At 55.9% G+C, this 22,360-nt stretch overlaps 1 protein-coding gene across 4 annotated transcripts in view; it reads left to right on the plus strand.

Moving 5' to 3' along the window:
• The window catches only part of MOB2 (MOB kinase activator 2), a 76,598-nt gene that overhangs the window by 280 nt on the left and 53,958 nt on the right, over positions 1-22,360 (plus strand). The window contains exon 1 of one of the 4 annotated variants that reach the window (XM_019800589.2): positions 2,214-2,564. The exons of 2 other annotated variants lie outside the window; for them this stretch is intronic. Coding sequence is in view for 1 of the 2 variants with exons in the window: in XM_019800587.2 (XP_019656146.1) it covers positions 3,024-3,244 (221 nt within the window). In the remaining variant the exon portion in view is untranslated. Of the gene's footprint in view, positions 1-2,213; positions 2,565-3,008; positions 3,245-22,360 lie in introns of those variants that run through there. One more of the 4 variants, XM_019800587.2, reaches the window with a different exon arrangement.

Raw genomic sequence — 22,360 nt, forward strand, 5'->3', positions numbered from 1 at the left:
GCTGGCACGGCCGCGGGGCTCGGGGCTCGGGGCTCGGGGCTCGGCTGCAGGGGAGGCAGGGTGCCGCGGGTGAGGCGTCCACCGCGGGCGGCGGGCCGGAGGGTGGAGTAGGAAGGAAGCATCGGGCCGGCAGCCGCGGGCGGCTCTCCCTGCCGTGCGCCGTGTGTGCGGCTTGCTGGAAACTAGAGCAGCAAAGGTGAAACCTCACGTCGTCTTCGGAAAGTTGCTCCGACTCAAGGGACCCTTTGTCAAAACTTTTCTGTGTTTGAGGAACGAGAAGGGCAGTTACTTCTCGCCAGCGGCATGGTCCTTCTCCGGCTCTGCTTAGCTCTCATTTTCATCCCCCCCCCCTCCCCGGCAGGGCAGGGCAGTCATCCCAGGGGCTTGGTCTGCGAGTGGGGAGCTGTTGCCGTTGGCCCCGGGGCTGGTGAACGTGCTTGTCTGACGCTGAAGTCCTGGAAGGGAGGCGCAAGGTCGGATGGACGTTTTGTTTCTGGGGACGGCGGGTCCTGCACGGCGCAGGGCAGAGGAGAGGGTGCCGTCAGGATAACCGAGGAGATGGGTCAGACCCATCCTGGCCTGCAGGCTGGCTAGAGGCCAAGGAAAGGGAAGCCAGGGGAGGTGAGCCCAAGAGGGAGGGGTGGATCAAGAGGCCAGGGAGGAGTGCGGAGCGTGGCCAGAGCAGGCTGGGGCCAGAGTGCGGGGCTCAGGGCAGTGTGCCCACGCTTCTGAGGACCACCGTGGGGCCGCTGCTCAGCTGGCTTCTGGGAGAGGCCGACTGCCGTCTTAGCCCGCTGCTTGTTAGCCCTGTGACTTGAGGTGATTGCTGCACGTCTCCAGACCTGCTCTTGTGAAGTCTTCTGTGAAATGGGAAGTGTAGGGCTCTGGAAGGGTAAACTGAGGTATTCCAGGAAACTGCTTCGCACACCCCTTGGCATTGGTGAGTGTTGGCCACTGTTAGTACGGAGGTAGGTTTTGTAGGAGGCCTTTGAACCCACAGGCACTGAGTGTGCAAGCAGCTGTGTGTTCTTTATTTTGAATCACAGACACTTTCTGCCTTTATTGGGAGGGACTGTGTTGGAGGCCACCTGGCTTCCCAGGGGGTCTGTTTCAGGGACGTAGACTATTGATTGGGTGGGTTGAATTCCCCGTGCTTTGTGTCGGAAGTCCGGGGCTGTTCAGGAGGCCGCTGATGGTGAGTTTGTGTGTGATTATCGGGTGTTCCTGTCCAGAAGAAGCAGGTATTCTGTGCTGAAAACTGACCAGCAGTCAGTCTTTTAAACAGACTGGGTTCTGTGCTTTGTGGACTTTACTGTCATCATTGTGAATATCCAGAGATAATCCCACAGTTAGGCTTACCAACGACTGATTTTTGAGGCCCTCGTCAAGACTTTGGGAAGCAGGTAGTCATCTGGGTGAGGCCAGTAGAGCACTCCCCTCCTGGGTCCCGTGCTGAGGAGGGTGGTCCAGGTGCTGGAGGAAGACAGCTCTGAAAGGGACACGGCCTGGAGCTGCTGCTTCCGTGGGCCCTGGAACGGGAAGCAGCCTTTACTGCTGCCTGGCTATAAAATAGGCAGTTCCAGAGGACACCAGAGATCTCAAAAGAGGGATGAGGATGGAGTTTGGTTATCTTTGTGTGTTTCTAATTTTAGTGGATTGCACAGTGGACATTGTAAATTATGAATCCTTTAACAGTGTCTTAATTGTGTGTCCCCCGCCCTTTTTAAACAGAAGTGGTAGGATTTCAGTTGTTAAATAGTGATGTTCCTCCCGAGCTTCTTTTCAAGGTGTTATGACGGGATGTGAGAGCTGGGAGGACCCGTGCCCTCTGTCCCTCCCACATGTTTACTGAGCATCTGCTGTAGAAAGGAGGAGGCCGAGGCCTCTGCCATCCAGCTGCAGGGCGAGTGAGTGAGCGGCAGAGACCCCAGCTCTGCCTCCCTGTGGTCCGACCCTCCTGAGGAGAGCCAGCCAGTGGCAGGTGAAGAAGCTTGCCCTGCCGGGCGCCTTTTGTGTGATCAGTGCTGGGGCTTTAGTTGGCCATTAACTCTTTAACTGGTTTTCAACCTGGAAGAATTGAGGAAGTGTGTTATTTTTGACTATTTGTTGATTATTGTTTATGACATCACACCGTTCATTATCCATTATCACCTAGGTAGTTTGGAGTATGGTTCTCATGTTTTAAACAGTTTTTGTCTTGTTTTGTTTTGAAGAAAGAGTTTCTCTGCATTGGTTCATCTCAGGTGACAGCGTGTGGACGGGGCTGTAGTAGCAGACACTGCTCCCGCCTTCTCTGCTGACAGCTGTCGCAAGCAGAGCAGCGAATGGACGCGCTTCCCTGTGACAGAGAGTGCTTTGCTGAGTAACACAGGCGGCCTTATCTGAGGAAAGGGAGGTCTTGCAGGAAACCTGCCGGGGGAAGCCAAGAATAACGCCAGCATGTTACAACTTGCTGTTGGAGTTTGCCGAGACTTATTTGGAGAAGAATTCTGTGATGTGTGGCTTGCATCCGTGTGTTTTACCGTAGTCCCTTCTGCTCGGCTTGGAGCTGGCTGCTGAAGTAGGTGTGTGGTAATTTTTCTTTCTTTTTATAAAGAGTAATTTCTAACTTGAAAAAGGGTCACCACTTGTGTGGCCGTGTCTTCGGTCGTTGGCTATCTCCCTTCTGGACAGCTGATGACAGGATGTTGCCCTTGCCAGTGGGAAGGAAGTGAGCCCCCCAAAAAATGCTCCCTGAGCTGCATCAGATTCCACGTGGCCCAAGACCGTGAGGGGCCCCATGGCACAGTGTGTGGTGGCGTGGGGAAAACTTTTGTCTTGTTCTCTACTGGCAGTGACAGGCATTTGTGAGCAGACGACAAAAGTGCAGTTTAATTTTTACCCAACAAAGCACAGTCCAGAAGCTTCCAAGCATCGGGGAATGTAGAGGAGGAAATGCACCTCCTCCCACTTCGGAGTTGGGGGAGCACATCAGCCCCCCCACGGGTCCTGGGTGGGGCCGGCAGGGTGGAGTTTGCAGGGACATGCCCGCCCTGCACCGTCCAGCCTGGGCCCGCAGCCAGGGAAGGGGCAGGCACACCCGGCCCCCTCCCTGGGGCTGCCGCTGCCCTGCTGCTCTTGGAGCAGTGGTGAGGTGGGTGAGGTATGTAGCTGAGAGCTCTCTGGCTCTGGCTGGAGAGCCACCTCCGGGGCCGGCGGTTGAACGTGGAGTGCACGGAAGCTGGTGCTCTTGGTCAGCGGGCAGGTATTTCTAAATGGCTGCGGGGCTTTCTGGCCTGTCTGGCTTTGCCTTCAGGAATCTTGCGCTCAGTTGAAGGAGATAGAATCCTGTGCGTGTGTACCTGTGTGGGCATTTTGTGGAGTGCTGACGACTTTGTCATTGCACTTTGCCTCAGGGGAGGACGTTGCCTGGGACTGACAGACCCCACTGTGAGGACGCCCCGACTGAACTTGATTGAGTTTCTAGACTTTTTTTTAACAGCCTCGTTGAGGGATAATTTACATACCATAAAGGTTACTTGTCTTAAGTATAACAGTTAGGTGACTTTTAGTGAAATCACAGGGTTGTGTGGCTGTCAACACAGTTTAACTTGCAAACATTGCCATCAGCCCAAAGGAGCCTTGTGTCCATCAATAGTCATTCCTTGTCCCCTGGGTAGTCACTGATAGACTTCCTCTCTCTCTAGATTGGCTGATTCTGGGCATTGCATACAGATGGAATCATAAAATGGGGTCTTCTGTGACCGGGTCACTTAGCGTAATGTTTTAAAAGTTTGTTCGTGTGGTGCACTTATCCACCGTCAGTCCTCTTCGTTGCCAAATGGTATTCCAGGGTACGGAGATCTGCATACTTTGCTTCTCTTTTGATATCTGGATTGTGCCCACTTTTTGCCTGTCATGAGTGATGCTGCTCTGACCCAGCCTTTTCCCACAGTGAGCTTACCACGTCCTCAGCTGAGGAGACCGCCGAGTCCTGACTGCATTCACTATCTGTTGTGGGTCTGGCCCTGCACCTCCAAGATCAAGGAGACAGTTTCTGCTTTCTCAGGCTGGCACAGGAGGGCCACGGACACAGGGGGAACGGAGCACGGAGGAGTGAATGAGGTCGAGCTGGAGGTGGGGAGGCCAGGCTGACAGGGTGGCTCAGAGCAGGGGCGCTCAGTTGGCTCCTATGCGAAGATGCCTAGGAGTTTTCCAAGTAAGAAGGAGGAAATGTTGTGACCCAGCCCTGTGCAAAGGCGCGGAGGCATAAGTGGCAAAAGTGTCCTCCGGCTTTCGACCCCCTTGGAAGCTGTGACCGTGGAACCCTTCCAGGGACAGCTGCTGTGCCGATGGCTCCACCCAGGCAGTCCTTAGGGCCTGGTTCTGCTGAGGTGCTTGCCTGGGGCTGATTTGCGTTCACATTCCCTTGGAAGAGAGCAGCAGTCACATGGACCCCTTCGTGGGATGAGCCCTGTGTACCCGGGAACTCTCAGCAGTACCTCATTTCTCATTTGTCCCCGTGTTTGGAGGGTCCCCTGGGAGCCTTGTGCAGGATGTCCTCGAAGTTGTGCGAGATAGGACGGGAACTTACCAGAGGTGCTGCAAAAACGCTTTGTGGGGGAGCGGGTGGTTGGGCGGGAAGTGTTGTTGGCCTTGGGCAGGGCATCCTGTCTTCACTGCAAGTGCTTCGGAGACATCAGCTGGGGCGGGCCCAGGTCTGACCTCATCAGTGTCCTGCCTCTGGCCTTTGTGCTGCTGTTCTTACCACCACGTGCCACTGCCCAGAGTCCTGGAAAAGCCAGATGGCACTGGGGCGCTGGCTGCCAGACCTTGTCAACAGCTAGCCGCAGCTTGGGAGGGGTTCCCTGGGTACAGCGGGGGCCATCGTCAGCTGTGAGGTCTCCTGTGCAAGGGAGCCGTGGCCTCCACTGTGGCCATGTTGTTTGGGAAGATGGGTGTTGGAGGCCTCGGTGGGGATGCCTGTGCTGGTGTTCCTATTGTCCCAGCATTTCCTGCATCGCCCTTGTGGTGGTCCTGGAACTCAGGCACAGCCAAACCCCACGCTCTTGATTTTGTTGTGAACGTGCTTATGTGGCAAGGGAGGTACTCGGTGAGGCACTCCCTGCGCTTTTTTTGGTCTTGTGGACATGGAGCTAGTCAGGGAGCTGGCCTTGATCCCCGCTGGTGACTCGTGTGTGCCTTTCCTCCTGCCGGTGTGGGCCTGTGCGGAAGAGGAGGTGGTGAGTGCTGTTCCTGTCCGACTTGGCGGGAGTGCCTCCCGCTCTTTGTCTCCCCATGTTTGTTTTTCTTCCTGTACAGGATTTCTCCTGGCTGGGGCACACCCGTCCGTGGCGCGTGCTGCTCTGTAGAATCGTGCCTGGTAACATGGAAGTAGGAACAATTGAAACTGAGGAGTGAACTGTGGAAGCTTAGAGAAGGAGGAGGTGGTGGTGGGTGCGGTGTCCAGGCCACGTGGGAACTGTGGTGCTGTTCTTGCATGGAACCGTGTGGCTTTGGGCTGTGGCCACATTCACGTTGTCACCTTCTGGTTCCTTTCTCTTTGAAGACGGTTTCCTTTGCTAGCTTGAAAGAGCTGATAGTGCACAATTGCTGGGGTGGGACATTCATTCTTTTCCTTCCTGTAGCTGTTCCTTGGTACGTCCCAGGAATAGCGTGGTGTGTAGTCACGACCGACGACATATCGCACCTTTTTGTTTGGAACGTTGTTGGTATGTCGGGTAATGGTGGCAGTTTTTGGTGTTACTTGAGCATTTCTTTTCTTCTTTTTTTTTTTTTTTTAAAGATTTTATTTATTTATTTGGGAGAGACAGCCAGCAAGAGAGGGAACACAAGGGGCGCCTGGGTGGCACAGCGGTTAAGCGTCTGCCTTCGGCTCAGGGCGTGATCCCGGCGTTGTAGGATCGAGCCCCACGTCAGGCTCCTCTGCTGTGAGCCTGCTTCTTCCTCTCCCACTCCCCCTGCTTGTGTTCCCTCTCTCGCTGGCTGTCTCTATCTCTGTCAAATAAACAAACAAAATCTTTAAAAAAAAAAAAAGAGGGAACACAAGCAGGGGGAGTGGGAGAGGAAGAAGCAGGCTCCCAGCGGAAGAGCCTGATGTTGGGGCTCGATCCCAGGACTCCGGAATCACGCCCTGAGCCGAAGGCAGATGCTTATCGACTGCGCCACCCAGGCGCCCCTGCTTGAGCATTTCTGATGGTGATTCTTGGTTACTGTGAATTGAGCATTTCTGTGTAGGGTGAGGGCATGGAGCTCCCACAGAGGCATGCCCCTTCTCCTCCAAAAGGCCGGCTGACATTGGAAAGCAGGGGTGTATGCCGTCTTTTCCCTTAGGATCAAAAACCTTTCCCCTCCAGCCTTTGCACCAGGCTGGCCCTGGGCTAGCAGACTGTTCTCTCTGAGAGCATGGCAGCTCTGGAGTGCCACGGTGTCAGGGCTTGGCCTGCACTGCCCGCACCCAGCGGAGTGGTCAGCCCCTGCTTCCTTGGCTGTGTCCTCTAAGGGCGGCAGGAAGAGCCCCCCCCCCAGTGGCTTGCCGGTTGGACTCCCTGCAGTAGTGTAGGCGGCTTAGCCAGGATGTGGGTGTGTGTTCCACATCCAGTCCTGGGGTCCACCGTACTTGGCCCAACTGTGCCAGATAAACGTGTCTCTCTTCTAGGGCCTGTCTTAGCAGTTTCTCAGCTTGGGCTTTGGGTGGTGTCCGTTGCTGTGAAATAAACCCCAGAACTTAGTGCCTCCAAACGAGGACCACCACCTCTCCCATCTCTGTGGGTTGATGGGTGGGGGCCTCAGTTTCCTCGTATGGCCTCTGCACGTGGACTCTGGAGCAGGGTTCTCAAGCTTTTTGGTCCCTCCTTACAGTCTTAAAAATTATGGAGCTTGTATGGGTTATAGCTATCAACATTTATCATATTAGAAGTTAAAGTCAAGAATTTGTAAAAAAAAAATATTCTTTAATTCTTTAGAAAGAATAATAAACCCAGTATATGTTAGCATAAAATTTTTTTTCAATGAAAAAATAACTATATTTTGCAGAATAAAAAGCATGACAAGAATGGTCCCACTTTTTGCAGATCTCATGAGCTAGATCCTTATATCTACTTCTGGGTTTATTCTGTTATAATCTTACAAGTCTCATCGCGTCTGGAAAGCTCCACTGTTCACGGGCGCGAGAATGGGAGAGGCGAGTACCGTGCTCATGTGGTTAGGAGAAGAGCTTTAACCTTGGCCCCTAGGCCACACTTGAGGCACCATGACAAGGGCTCTGTCTGCGTGCACTTGCTCCAGGGCAGAGCCACGGTGGAAGCTGTTGAAAGATGAGTGTCGCCTCTGCTATCCTGTGTTGGTCAGACAAGTCACAGAGCCACCCAGATATGGTGGGAGGGGACAGACCGTCCACTCTTGAAGGAGGGGTCTCCCGTGTGGGGAAGGGGTGGTGGCTGGCAGCCCCATCTGCAGACCAAGGCACATGGGTGGGAACACTGGGTGTGTTATCACTGGGGGTCCGGGTGTCCATAACAGCTCAGAGCCCTTCCTCCGGGTGGCAGGTGAGGTCTGTCAAGAGAAGGTGCCCCTGTAGACTTTTCTGCACAGAGGTGTTTAGGGTAATGTGGCTCAGGGACCGGATGCTTCAGGGTTGAATCCCGACTCCACAGCTTCATCAGGGCTCCCTGAGCCTCAGTTTGCTCGTCTGCAGCACAGCCCCAGAAGCCCCCTTCCTAGCCGTGGTTGGGGGATTTTGTGAGATGCCCACACACAGCGTGGGTACACCTCAGGGCTTGTTGTGGAGAACCCTGCCTCCCACAGCTGAGACGGGGCTTAGCACCAGCCTGGCCCGGAATTCCTTCTTGGAAGCCCCCAAGAGGGGGTGGGAGTCGCCCCTCTCCTGCCTGCCCCCCACCCGGATCTTGCTGTGGTGTGTGGCACGCGTGCACAGTGCCCGCAGCAGCACAACGCCCATGGCCACCTCCAGGCAGGGCCCAGTGCGTGCAGGGTGTGTCCCTCTCACCATCCTGCTGCCTTCCCTCTCAGCATGTCCTCACTGAGAATCTCACGGCGCTGCAGCCCCTGGAGCGGAGCTGCCACCCAGCATGTCACTTGGTCACTGTCACATCTGCTTGCTCTCGGAGAGCTGCTGTTGTGTGCAGGTAGCCCTGGTGTCCTGGTCCCTAAGGAGAGCCCAGTCTGACAGCCACACCATCCTGTGGGCACAGCTCCTCTCAGGACTGCAAGGTTAGCACCTGGAGTGTAGCCCAGGGCTTTTGTGGCAGGTCTAGCTTTCAGGGTTCCTGCGGGCAGAAGGCAGGGGTACAGGGGCTTGGCGCACTCTGAAGGCTGCCTGATGCCATCCCCAAGTGGATAGTGCCTTCCATCAGTGGCCTGCCCATTCCCAGAGCTGTGGGTCCCAAGCTGGGAGAATGTCGTCATGCTAGGCTTGCCTTCCCCTGCCAGATGCCAGCACCTCTGCTGAGACAACCCCGTGTGGTCGGAAAGGCACTGGCGAACCCCGTTTACTCTCCCACCTCCACCTTTGTGCTGTGGGGCTTGCCAGGCCGTCCCTTGGGTTCCGTCCCCATGCCTGTCCTGATGCCATCGCAGGACGGCTCACACGGGATGCTGCAGCACTGGGTTCTGAAGGCACAGCCGCCTTTGCCATCGAAGGCTTGGGCCTGTGGCTACATATTCCCTGCGCTCTGCCACCTTCTTCATCGCGAGTGTGTTCCTGGTGCCAAAGCGGGGAGGCTGAGAGGCTGCCAGCCTGGGAGGTACAGCTGGCCCTGGCCTGGCCTCACCGAGACTGGCTCTTGGTCAGTGCCTGTTAGTTTTTCCCAGACTGTTGGAGAGGTGTGTCCTCGCTCCTGCCCACACCCACCTTGTCCATCTTTCCCCTCCGTCCTGGCCCTCCCGCGCAACCGTCTGGCCGGAGTATTCTTCCTATAGCAGAGCTCCGTATTTCCTTCTCCTGTTGCCTCTCTGCTGCGGGCAGCTGCACACAGACCCACTTCTTACCACACTTCGCCTCGTGGGCTCAGGTGCCCCGCCTGTGCCAGCTCCCGCTCCCCACCCCCACCTCCTCCTGTGCCGTCCCAGTGCCAAGACCCCACTGCCTTTTGTCCTCCTCTCTCTGTCCTTCCCTCCCTTCCTTTCTCTCCCTCCACATCTGGGCCTGCCGGGGTGGTCACGCCTACGCTGGCAGTGCCAGGGCAAGGCAGTGAGAGGCAGGAGCAGAGGCCATGCCCAGCGCCCCCACCTGTGTGCGCGTGGCCCCGAAAAGGAGGCATCTGCTTTAGCATGAGCCACATGCCCCCATGGAGGTGTCTGATCCTGAGTGAGCAGTGCCCCTGTCCGTTTCCCATCAGCTCGGCCCTCTGGGGGTGGGGGGTTGCCCTGAACCTGCTTCAGGACTCACAACATTGCCTTTCACCCCGGCCTCATTTCTCTCAACAGCTTGTTGAGGCCACAACGAGGGGTCCATATGAGCTGAGGTTAGGCTTGCCTCTGGACCTGGGTGACCATTTCTCCTGGCCACGTCGCCACCTGCAGAAAGAAGAAGCAGGCTCAGCCCTGCGAGGGCCAGCAGCACAGAAGTAGCCACCATGTCCCAGATGGTCTGTGGCTTTCACAGTGCTTGTCCCAGAGAGGGCTGCCGCCTTCTCCTTGTCTGCCCCTCCCTGGGCAGGTCTTGGAGGAGGGCGTGGGGACCTGGCCTCAACTTGGTACTTTAGTTGCTGTCAGGCAGGTGATCTGGTGAGAACCAGGGCCATGCCAGCGACACTCCACAGACAGGAGACTATGTCCCTCGTCGAACACATGTGGCCCATCAGCACAGGACACAGAGCCAACAGCAGGTTCCAATCTCGTAGGTCCCCAGGTCCCACGCTCAGGGCCCGTGGGCTCCGTCCAGCCTCCTGGGTAGGCTCTGGCTTCTGCACACACCTGCAGCCCCTCTGACCCATCCTGTGGGTTCCTTGGGAACTGCGGGGTCACAGGAGCATAGAGGATAGCCCCACCAGGAAGGAGAGGGAGGTGGGCATTAGCACCCAGCTCCAGCCGCTTCCAAAACAAATATGCCTCCAGGCTGTGGCTGTTTTCATGTCACGGCTGCTCCCTGCCTGCTGGCGCTGTCCCCCCTTACTGTCAGCCCGAGGTGTGGGGGGGCGGGGGCTCACTGGGAGTCGGTTCCTGTGGTGCAGATAGCTGCCCCTGGCCTGGTGTCCCTCTGGAGGCCGACTCTGGAACATGAGCAGCACCTTCCAGCCAGAACTTTGGCCCCTTGTGTTCCCGCTTGTAGGCCGCTTTGGCCTAGGGGTGCCTTTGGGGAGGGTTACGCCAGCCCATTCAGCAGCATGTGAATGCATGAGTGCCCCGGCCACTCCACTCCGGGCCACCCCACCTCAGAGTGGAAGGAAGGGAAGACTGAACTCTACCGGGAACAGGAAAGTACTGCAGGTCAAGGGTTGGGGCGGGGAGAGGGGAGGGGGGGATGGGGATTAGGGAGTGCACGTGTGATGAGCACTGGGTGATTGTATCTCTGAAGCTAGTCTTACACTGTAGGCTGACTAACTGGGATTTCAGTACAAACGGAAAACCCCATCCGACAGCAAGCTTCAGAGCACAAGGCCTTCCCCTCTGACAGCCACACAGTGGTGTCAAAGCGCCAGCCGCCAGCCCCTGGGGCCGGCCTCTCCTTCCAGGCAGTTCACCCTTTCCACCGCCCTGTCTCTGCTTAACTCTGGCTCACTGAAGCAGACCCCTTTGATGGGTTCACCAGGACCGCCTCCATTTCAAAGAGCAGGGGCACCAGCATAGCGTTCCCAGCAGGGGCGGTGGGGGGGTGCCTGAGAGGCGATGTTTACCGAGTACCCCCAGTCCAGCAGCGGGTCCAGCAACACAGAGGGCACTGCAGGCCAACGGGAGACAGCTGGGTGCTCTTGTCACTGCAGCTTTATCTTGGTGGTGCCTTCCTAACTGCTGCCGGTGGCTGGAAGTGAGGGTGTGGGCAGCAGGAGTGGTCTTGGCGCCGACCCTAGCATGAGGCCTTCCTAAAACCCTTACCCTCTTGGGCTGTTTCATTTCTGTAGAAGTGGGAGTGAGCCATTTTCCTTTTCTTACTGCGTGGTGGCCGTGGTTGTAGGTGATCGAGGTTGCCCACGTGGAGGGCCTGGCGCCGGGTGGCCAGTGAGCGCGGGTGGGGATGGGTCAGTTGATGGGGAGGAGAGGGTGGGGGCTCCTGGGTCTTCCTTAGTCCCTTCTGGCTCCTCAGAAGGATGGCCGTGTGGTGTTAGTCTCCTTGGGGTTGTCGTTTGTCTTTTCAGACTAACCACGTGTGGTGGCCCTGCGTCGACACTGCAGACGCGAGCTAGCAGCATCAGCTTGGTTTCCGTGCCCACCGGGCTCTACTTCTGAAGGGTGGGGACTGACTCGCACCCACTTTGGTTCCCCAGAGCCTGGTGCGTTGGCACACTCAGGACCACAGTCCCCGTGTGAAGCGAGGGATGCTCCCGTCGCCCTCAGCAGCATTCCGCGGAGTGGGCTGCCGGTGGGTCTCCACCTGGAGTGATCACACCTGCTGGGGAGGTTTTGCCTGGAGATGTTGCAGGGGTTGGGTGGGGGCTTCGGGCCCCTGGTGGGTAGAGGCCAGGGATGCTGCTTAGCGTGCCGTAGTGCCAGGACGACCCCACAGTGGGAACGATCCAGCCCCAGGTGTCAGCCCTGTGCGGGGGAGCCAGCCTGGGCCAGGCCAAGACCGCACGGCTGTAGGTGGTGAGTCACGGAAGGTGCCCTGAGCAGCTGCAGCCCTGCTCTAGGGCTGCCCCGGGCCTTGACTGCTGTCTGAGGTGCTGGTGATTGTCACTCCCATGCGTGTGCCTTGGTAGGCAGAGAGACCTGCAGAGCCGGGCCAGAGGGGGCCTGTCACAGCAGCGTGGGTGCATTTCCCCAGCCGATTGGGTCGGGATGTGTGGGGGAAACGTGGGATGGGTAAAAGGCTTCCATGTGCTGTGGGGGGTCGTGCCCAGAGCCGCCAGAATGGACGTGTGCGTGTGTGTGTGTTATTTCTGGCTGCACCCTTGAGCCAATACCGTGACCTCTATGGAGAGTGCTCTTTGAGGCCCAGGGAGGAGAGGGAGTAGTGGGGGCAGGTGCAGGGGGCGCTGGGGCACTGGGTCACCAAAGAGCATAAGACAGTAGAGGTCCACTTGGGTGTCCAGGGAGTCTACCAAGATCTTAAACACTCCTGAAGAGTTTCCTGGGTGTAGATGTGCTAACACTTGTGTACTCCAGAGTTGCCTTTTGAGCGCCTCCGGGTGTTCGTTTGTGGCCCTTGCTGGCGTGGCGTTGAGGGAGCAGACAGAGTCCTTGCTCCTGTGGAACTTGGTTTCACAAGTCCGTTGTAGAAACAGGAAAACACAGAAAATGCAGAAATCAAAAAGTGAGTGATCCCACCACCCATAGACCATGGCTCTACACTGAAACCTGGTGTCACGCTGGGTGCAGACTTCCCCAGCAGTCAGCATCTGTGGCAGGAGGTTAGGGTGGCCGCCTGTGGATGTGCCGTAACTCCCCTAGTCCTCTGTGGAGGGGTGTTTAGGGTGTCCCCCCTGGCAGATGGCGGTTCTGAGCACACTTGCACGTCCGTCGCTGCCCAGCGTTGGCATTTCCTTGGGTAGAATTCTGGAAGGGGACTGGCGGGCTCTGAGAGAGGGCCTGTGAAGGCCTTCCTGGAGAGACTCTGCCCACTCACATTCCTGATAGCATGCACTCACCTCTGCTTTGTGACCAGCTGCCTGTGTTACTCTTTTATGAAAAAGTCTTTGCCACTTTTGTAAGTAAAGAGGGGTGTTTGGTTAGTGCGCGTTTCCCAGAGGAGGGCTGGCACTGACGCTGTCCTGCTCCGGGCCCCTGTGTTCTGGATGAATCATCTGTCTGCTCTCCGTGCGCAGAGCGGTCTAGCTTTCTTATGACGGGCCTGAGTTCTGTATACTTTAGGGGTATTAATCCCAAGTATTAAGATTTTAGAGTTTGTTCTTAAAGGAACAAGAACAAAGACAGAGTGGGGGAGATGCTCGAACTGGCCCAGTGGGACGTCCCCCAAGTGGGACTACCCCCATGTCCCTGCTTCTTGCTGTGTTTCCTGAGGGCATCGGTTCATGGGCTGAGCAGAGTGTGCGTGCGGCTGTACCGGGACCTGGCCAGAGAACCCGGACACCAGAGTGCTGGCTGGGGAACAGCCGTGCGGCAGCGTGTGAGCGTGTTTGGGCCGAGAGAGCAAGCCCCAAGCCCTCAGCTTGGCAGCTCCAGGGCATAGCCTGGGGAGGGCTGTAGGCACAGACCAAGCTTGGCTCTGTGCCCCGCCCTTTTCCTCCTGGCTGGTGTGTGGGGGTGATCTTCTCAGCATTCCATATTTTCTTGTACAGTCTTTATCGTCACCCCCCCCATGCACACACACGCACGCGCGCACACACACACGCATGCGTTATTGGAAGTGTGTACCATTTGGCTTGTTCTCTTGGGAGGAAATTCAGTTCATATGGTGTCATGAACTGTCAGGAGCCCCTTGCTCGCCTAGTGCCTGTGGGGCTGCATTTGGTCACCGAGGCTGCAGAGAGTGAGAAGGCAACGGGGCATGGAGCAACATGGAGAACCTAGAACAGGGTTTCTCACAGTGCCCCTCAAGGAGTGTTCATCCTCTGAGATGCTGGATGGGAAGCCCTGGCTGAAGCCTGGGGTCCTCTTGGAAGCTCAGGGGACAGCAGTTCTGGCTCTGAGCAGTCCCCAGGAAGATCACGATGTGAATGGTTCACACAGTGGGCAGGGCCCCCCCCCCAAGCCCTCTTCCCAGTCTCTCTGTCCCGTGTCCTCTTGGCTCTTGGGGTGAATGAACAAAGAAGGGCTGAGAAGGAATCTAGGCCGCTAATGCTGTCCTCACCCCTCCCCCCCAGCCCTGGCCTCCAACTGATGATGGGCTGCAGAGAAGAGTCCTCCCAGGAGGCCCGGTGTCCTCTCGGCAGTGATCCCAAAATGTGCTTTCTTCTTGTTGTGGTTGGTGTGACCTTCTCTCCTGTGCTGGGTGAACTGGGTGGTGGCTCAGGGCAGAAAGTGCGCCAGGCCTGAGGCTGCCCGAGGTTTCCTGAGAGTCCCTGACGCGGGCTGTGCAGCTGAGGACCGTGGCTTCAGCAGGAGAATGGAGCCGGCACCTTTTTCTGCCCGGACAGTGTTACCTTCCTTCCATAAGAGGGGCATTTTGTGCTGCACTGGCTTTCCCGCACCTGGAATAAAATACGTTATGAGTGCTGCCCCTTCAGGGTGGGCTTCATCTTCTCTCCGCAGACCCCCAGGTAGCCTCTGCTGTACATGGTGTGGTCAGGGAGAAGGCCGCACTCGGAAATCCCGTGCCTGCCAGCAGGCAGCTGGCCTGGAGAGTGTTGGCCGTGGGCGTGTGTCCCGTAGGCACCGCTCTTGGGAGGCGGCGCCGGCAAGGAGGCCTGGGTGCTCTTTTCGGTGTGCCATCTGCAGGCCAGGTGGTCATGGGCGTCACGACTGCCCCCTGCCCCTCAGCACCCGGGTCATGGTCCCTGCCCTGTAGGCTGGTTTTGGCTGGGACGGAGTTTGTAGTGGGTGCCTGGTGTGTGGCAGGCATGCGCCTTGTTGTAATCAAGTTTCCTAGTTTCAGGGAGGTGAACATGTTCAAGCCCCAGAGAGTGCAGAGGCACCAAGGGCACGTGGGCATGCATCTTATGGTTCACTCTGTCACCACACTGGCTGTCCCTGCTGCCTCCCTGCCTCCTGGGAGCAGGGCATCCGGGCTGAGCTCTGTGAGGTGATGGGCAGAGGGGACTTGTTTGTGCCTTGTGCTTTGGTCTTGGGATGCACGTTTGCTCTTGGCTCTCAGGGTGGACACCCGCGCCTCTTCTCTGCCTGCTAGGGTTTTGAAACGCTTGTAATTAAAATCCTTGTTTTCAAGTACATTCTAGCGTTCCTGCTGGGAAGGCCTCCTACCTTTTTGGCTGGAGAAGGGCTGGGCTCAGCGGAGTTCTGTTGAGAGTTCCTGGCATTTATAATTCATGTGAAAATAAAGGTGTTGTCTTGTTGTGACCTTGTTGGCTTTGGTGTACTTCCTCCAAGGCGGACTGAGAGCAGCTGTGATGTGGACAGTCAGCCCCGAGGTGTTTCACTCTCTTCAGGGGGGTCTGTGAGGAGCACGGCTGCAGCATGCAAGCTGTGCTTCTTCCTGGGGTTGGAGGGGGAGGCTTGTGCTCTGTATCGTTTTCCCTCACCTGTGGCCTCCTCACTGGACTCATGGTTTTAAGGAGTAGCATATGTGGTTTGCTGGTCCCTGAGGTCTGAGCTGTCACCAGGACGGTGGTTGTGGCCCTTGGTTTGCACTAAGAATGTCCTCTCTCCTGAGGCTCCGTGTGAGGGCACAGCCCACTGCCTTGCTGGTGGAGCTGGTGCCAGAGGTGGCCTTTGTGGGTGGAGCTCACATCTTTCTCAGCCGGGTTCCAGGGCCCTGCCCAGCCGTGACTCAGACTTCCACCCTGGACCACTGGGGCCTGAGATGGAGGAGGAGGCTCAGGAGGCCTCAGAAGGTGGGTCTGGGCCAGCCGGTGATGGGGCCCAGACCGCCCCCTGTTCAGCAGGTCCGTCTCTGCTCTGCTCCAGGGCGAGACCTCGGGGGAGCTGCCGTGCTTTTTCGGGGTGGTGCAGCAGAGCCGTGTGCTCGCAGCCCTTGTCCCTGGTGTCTGGCCGAGCCCTGGGGGCGCTGTTGCTGGCGCGGCACAGAGGCCGAGGGGCTGTCCGTGTCCTCCGCTGTCCACGTCTGCCCCCGTCGTGTGCAGCAGGCTCCCTGCTCCTGTCGGCACAGCAGGGACACGTGGGTCAGGACTGACCAAGGGCCAGCGCTGGTGGCAGGCTCAGGGGGTCAGAGGGGCTGCCTTTCCTGTCCCATAGACTAGCTATGGCCCCTTCTTGCCGCCAGCAGGGTGCCTGCAGGTGGTCCTTTCGGCTCCTAAGTTACAGCTACACCCACGGGCGGGGACCATGGTGCCTTGCTGGCCGGGGCGGCATTCTGGCATCTGGTTCCTGGTGGCATCTGTTCCTGTTGCACCTGCAGTGTGACTGCATTGTAGGAGCAGGTGCTGCTGTGCAGGACTCAGTGGCTGGGGTCTCCACAGCGTCCTGGCCCTGTGCTGACCTGGGAAGGTACTTTCTTGGCCTCCAGTATTTGGTAGCAGCAGTGCCATAGGTGATGAAGGTGCCAGGCTCAGGCTGGCTTGTCCCCTGGGGGAGCGAGGATGGGACCAGGCAGTGGGAGTGGCCCCACAGGGCTCTGGCCTTTGAGTCTATACTGATGGTTTGTTTTTGGGTTTCAGATGAAGGATCAAGACGCGGCACCTGTAGATGTCCCCAGTTGTCCTGTTAGTGCTTTATGCTAATTCTGCTGTAATTGGGGTCACAGTGCTCCTGGTAACACAGCAGCTGGGAGAATAGTAATATGGGGCCACTCTGCCCTCCAGAGCGAGGTGTCCCTGCCAGGAGCAGTCCATAGGAGCACTGCTGTTTTCCATGTGTCCTTTCTTTCCCAGAAGTCTAGGTCTTTCGATTATTATACAGATAATAAAATGTCTCCTGAAATGACATTTGCAGGGGTCTAGGGTGAAGGCTATGCTCCTTGGCCTATGTGCCTGGACCTAGAGCTTGTGCCGGGGGCATGCCATGTCCTGGCTGCTCACGCACCTCATGGTCTGGCTGCGGGCCTGGTCCAGGGGCCATGCCAGACTGCAGGACCTTGTCAGGGCCATGGCTTTTCTGGGCTCCCTACAGGCAGGCCATGGGGCTCTGGGATCACCCAGATGTGGGCTTGGGGGCCACATCTTATGTGTCCTTATCTTTGACTCCAATCTTCCACAAACCACAGGAGAGCTGATCATGTCCTATTCCTGCTTAAAAGACCCTTTGTCCAAATTTCCCATATCCCTCTAGTCCCACCCCCATTCCCACCCCAGGGGTACCTGCAGCCTGGTCAGCCCTCTGATGTGCCCTTTTCAGCTGAGACCCCTGGCCTGTGTTCACGCGTTGTTTGTGGCCTGGAGAGTCTTTCCTCTGCCCGTCTTCCGAAGGAGACCTAGGTGGCCAATAGGTACCTACAAAGATGCGCGTCATCACTCATCGTCGGGGAAGCGCATGCCAGACCACGCACACCTGTCAGAACGGTGATCGTAAAAGAAAGCCAGGAGAAACCAAATGTTGGTGAGGGTGGGGGAAAAGTGCCCTCCTGGTGGCAATGTCAGTTGGTACAGCCACTGGAGAAAACAGGATGGAGGTTCCTCAAGAAATTAAAACTAGAGTCACTGTATGATCCAGCAGTTTCTCTTCTGGGTATTTATCCAAACAAAATCATGATCTGGAAGACATGTCTCTATTCCCATTGTTGTTCCAGCATTATTCCCAACAGTCGAGGTATGGAAGCAACCTGTGTGGGTCGACATAGGAATGTGGTATCTATACACAGTGGAATGCCATTCAGCCCTAACAAAGAAGGAAATCCTGTCATTTGCGACGACATGCGTGACCCTGGAGGGCATTGTGCTAAGTGAAATAACCCAGATGGAGAAAGACAAATACTGCATGGTATCACTTATATGTGGAATCTAAAAAAGGAAAAAGTCGGACTCAGGAACAGAGTGATAGAGTAGTGCCAGGGGTTGGGGGAAATAGGGAGACGTTAGTAAAAGGGTGCAAATTTTTAGGAAAAAAGCAATGCTTGTCCTGATTTTGACCCTCCTCTTGTTCCTACCTTCCCAGGTCCCTGGACAGCCCCTGGGGAGGACGTGGAGCCTCCCTGCTGGCCTGGGGCCTTCGGAAGGTGTTGGGGGGCTGAGTCCCACCTGCCCAGCACTAATGCAGGGGAAGTTCTTGTCACAGCAGCTCAGCTTAACTGTACCCTAACCATACGTGCTAGCCAGCGTAAGTATTTGAAAACTATGATTCACATGTTTGAACCGATAGAGAGAACAGGGAGCCCAACAACGCAGGCTGCACACCCTCTTTAAGCACTCAGAGAACGTTCACAGACTGACCAAAACCTCAACAGGTTTCAGCCAACTGCAGCCATCCAGAGTGTGTTCTTGGCCAAAGTGGAATCCAACCAGAAAACAACGAAGAGAGGCTAACTCCGTATATTTAGACATTAGGGTACACTTTTTTTTTTTTTTAAAGATTTTATTTATTTATTCGACAGAGACAGAGACAGCCAGCGAGAGAGGGAACACAAGCAGGGGGAGTGGGAGAGGAAGAAGCAGGCTTATAGCGGAGGAGCCTGATGTGGGGCTCGATCCCAGAACGCCTGGATCACACCCTGAGCCGAAGGCAGACGCTTAACGACTGAGCCAGCCAGGCGCCCCTCGGGTACACATTTTTAAGTAACCAGGGGAAAAAGAAGGATTTGTAATGGAAAGTGGAAAATATTTTTAGCTGAAAGATAACAAAAATACTACCTATTGAGATTTATGGGCTGCAAGTCGAGCAGAGAGCAGTACAGAGCCTTGGAGGCACAGATGGGAAGGGAAGGAGTCACCTGCGGAACGGTCTGGGCCAGAGGCAGTGGAGGGTGGGAGCGTGGGAGCTGCCACGGACGCAGCAGAAACGGGGTCTGCAGCAGAGTCGTCAAGGCCAGAGTGTGACGCTTTGAACATAGGGATGAAGTAAAAATCTCTGGCAAGACTGCTCAAGAGAGAAGAAAAGAAGGTCCAGAGAGTCTTCGTATTAAAGCATGCTAGGTCAACTGCATATCCATGTATTTAAAAAAAAATCTTTGTCCATGCTTCACACCATGCAAAGAATAGTTGAGCCAGGAGGAGCATAGATAGAAAAGTTCCAGAGCCATGCATGCTCACTGAGCACTTCCGATGTGTGGGAATGTACAACATCTAGACTTTGGAAAAAAAAAAGTCATGTGAAATGTTTTTTATCACCTATTACGTGTTGAAATGACTAAGTTGGGCTAAACAGAATTATTAAAATTAATTTCGCCTCTTTCCCTTTACTCTTTAATGTGGCTGCTAGAGAATCTGAAATTATAGATGTGGCTGGCATCTGTGGCATGTGGTGTATTTCTCTTGGACAGCAGCGTTCTAGAGGATAACACAGAAGATGCTATTCCTGGCCTTTGGGTTAAGAACGGTTTTCCTGAACAGGGCCAGGAAGTGCTGGTCATAAAGGAAAGAGTGTTTGCTTTACATTAACACTAAGAAGTTCTGTTCATCAAAAGATCGCCCTGTAGGGGCGCCTGGGTGGCACAGCGGTTAAGCGTCTGCCTTCGGCTCAGGGCGTGATCCCGGCGTTATGGGATCGAGCCCCACGTCAGGCTCCTCTGCTATGAGCCTGCTTCTTCCTCTCCCACTCCCCCTGCTTGTGTTCCCTCTCTCGCTGGCTGTNGAAGAGTGAAAGGGCCAGCACCCCGGGGAAACGTGTGGCACGCGGCACGGACGGAAGGGGTGCAGCCAGACCTTGTGGAAGGGCAGGAAACAGGCAGGAGACTGGGGGGGGGCACACATGGCTCCCGGAGCGGGCCACCCCAAGGCTCTGCACTGCACGTGGCAGACCTAGTAGGTCTGGTAATGGTCATGTAAGCGGGTGGCGCACGGATTGGCTTTAGTCCATTTCCCCTTAATGTGTACGGTGGTGGCTGGGGTGTGTGGGCAGACCCTCTACGTCCCCAGGCCTGCCCACAGTGCTGCTTGTCTGCCTTTCGTTTGAATATGCTTATTATTATTCTTTAATTTTTTATTTTTTAGGGGGGAGGGGCAGAGGGAGAGAGAATCCCAAGCAGGCTCCAAGCCCAGCATGGGGTCCGATGTGGGGCTCAATCTCATGACCCCGAGATTATGAACTGAGCTGAAATCAGGAGTTGGACACTTAACCAACTGTGCCACCCAGGCACCTCTTACTCTCTTAAATCCTGCCTCCTCCTAACCCCCCTGCTTTGGAAGCTATGTGCTCACGTTCCTTCCTCTTAGACGTGACTTACGGCACAGGCCCTAAACGTAACATCGGATGCTAATGAGCGGCTTTGTCCCCTCCCTGCGGCACTCAGACCTCAGACCCTCATGCAGTCGCAGGACTTGCGTGCACCATGGACATGCTCCTTCACTCCACACGTTGTAACCCCACAGGTGTTATCTCTGGTTCATACGAGTGGTATTTACTTAGATTTGTGTATTTTCTGGATATCAAATTTCTGTGGATTTGCTGCTTTTGTTGCTCCCTTCCATGGCTGGTTTTCTCCCTCCTGAAGGACATCCTTTCCATTTTCTTTCTTCAGTGTTGGGTTGCTGGTGAGGAGCTCCCCATCTTTGTCGGCCTGACACTGCCTCCGGTTTGCCTTCATTCTTGACAGATGTTTTCACTGCATGGAGCAGTTTTGCTTGGCTTGCTTTCAGCCCGTTTTAGATGTCCGTCCACTGGCTTCTGGTTTCTGGTGTTGCTTTGAGAACCCGGCTGTCAGGTAAACTCTTGCTCCTCTGGAAGTGATCTGCTCTCCCACCCCCAGCCGCTGCTGTGTAGTTTTTATTTGCGGTAATTTCAGAGTTAGAGGAGTTGCAAAAACAGGATCAGTGCTTCCTGTGTGCTCCACCCAGATTCCCGAGCGTTACACCCAGGTTTGCTCTCTGGTTCTCTCCCTCTACCCCGCACCCCCGACCCGACACATGCATGTTTTTTTTTTGTTTTTTTTTAACAGTTTGAGAGTGACTTGCCTCTTTAACCCAGAATAAGACAAAATGTATGTTCTTGTGAAGGCGCGTGGCTCCCCGGCACTAAAGGATGCGGGGAAGGAGGCCGCTGCCTCTGCCCCGCTCAGTGTAGCTGAGAAACAGGGTCTGAAGTCACTGGACAAGAGCCTCAGGGAAGGGAGAAGGCAGAGGTGAGGGTGATGTGGTATCGGGGTAAGAAGCAATCCAAGGACAGGGTGCCAGGGGGTGGGGGCTCAGTCTGTTAAGTGTCTGCCTTTGGCTCACCTCAGGATCTCAGGGTCCTGGGATCGAGTCCCACAGCATCGAGCTCCCTGCTCAGCAGGGAGTCTGCTTCTCCCTCTCCCTCTGCTGTTCCTTCTGCTTCTCTCTCGCTCACGTTCTCTCAAATAAATAAAGGAAATCTTTAAAAAAGAAAGAAAGAAACAGTCCAAAGTCTTGCCAGCCTCTGAAGCCCACAGAGCAGAGGCCGGGTGGGGGCGGAGGGGCCTGGAGGGCCAGGTCTCCGGGGTCGATGAGCCTGTCTGCCCTCCAAAAGCCCCAGTGACATGGAGGTGCGTGAACTGAGGCCACAGAGACAGACCCTTCCTGGGAGGCAGGGAAAAGAGAATGGATGGGACCTGTGGGAGAAGTTTGGTGGCTAACTCTGGGGTCAGAGGCAGAGTGACATACAAAGCAGTAGGTATTCCCAAATAAATGCATTCGTTGCATGATTGTCACAGCCTGGATTTCCTCCGAGAGATTTTTAAAGCCACCTTTATTAACGAAAATCAGTAGGATCCTTCCTTGCTTTTCATGTCTCTGCTGTGCAGTCATGTTTTGTTTCAAGCTGTTGAGAGAACGTCGGGTCTCCTTTGCTGCTCATCCACAGTCGTCCCTCTGGCTTTTGTGCTGCTCGCCTCAGCTGTGAGGTTGGAGATGCCCGAGTCTGGGGAGTGCGGAGACTGTGGAGGGGACTGGGACTTTCTAGAGCGTATCTTCACTCCAGTGAGCTTCCTGTTCACCGTGACCTTAGTGGGCTCTGGCGTCCCTTCCTAAAACAAATCTGTTCTTTTGTCATGAGGCCCACGAGAAGCCCTGTGGTGTTCCCCATGCAGATTACAGAACTCGGTTGCTGGGCCCCACCAGTAGCCTCCCCTTCTCCTGGGGCAGCGTCCCCGTCAGTGTCACAGCCTGTCTTCTGTTTCCCCACCAAGGTGGCCAAGGCTGCCCAGGACAGAAAGGTTCCAGGTTCCAGCCGCAGTTGCTTGCTCGGGTCCCGCAGTGTGCTGGGTTCTCTCCAGCCTCTATTCCTTTCTGTCAGCTCCACTTGCTGGCCATCCTCTTGGAGCCAGGGCAGTGAATTCTTGGGTGCCATGTCCCAGGGTCTCTAGGGCTGGCCCAGGGCAGGTGCTTGGCAGTGCACGTCCAGTGGGTACAAAGAGCCCTGTGCACAGGGCCGTCTCAGCCTCCTCAGCTGCCTTCAGCCAGCTTATCGCCGGGGACCCCAGGGAGCACAGGCTGCCTGACCACATCTGTTTTGGAGGGGCCTCCACAAGGGCATGGGGCTCCTGGATTGGGCATTAGTGAGAAGAGTCCTGAGGCTGCTTTCTTTGTGCGCCCTTTGTGGAAGT

Source organism: Ailuropoda melanoleuca, chromosome 16, assembly GCF_002007445.2.
Source record: "Ailuropoda melanoleuca isolate Jingjing chromosome 16, ASM200744v2, whole genome shotgun sequence".
Taxonomy (NCBI): domain Eukaryota; kingdom Metazoa; phylum Chordata; class Mammalia; order Carnivora; family Ursidae; genus Ailuropoda; species Ailuropoda melanoleuca.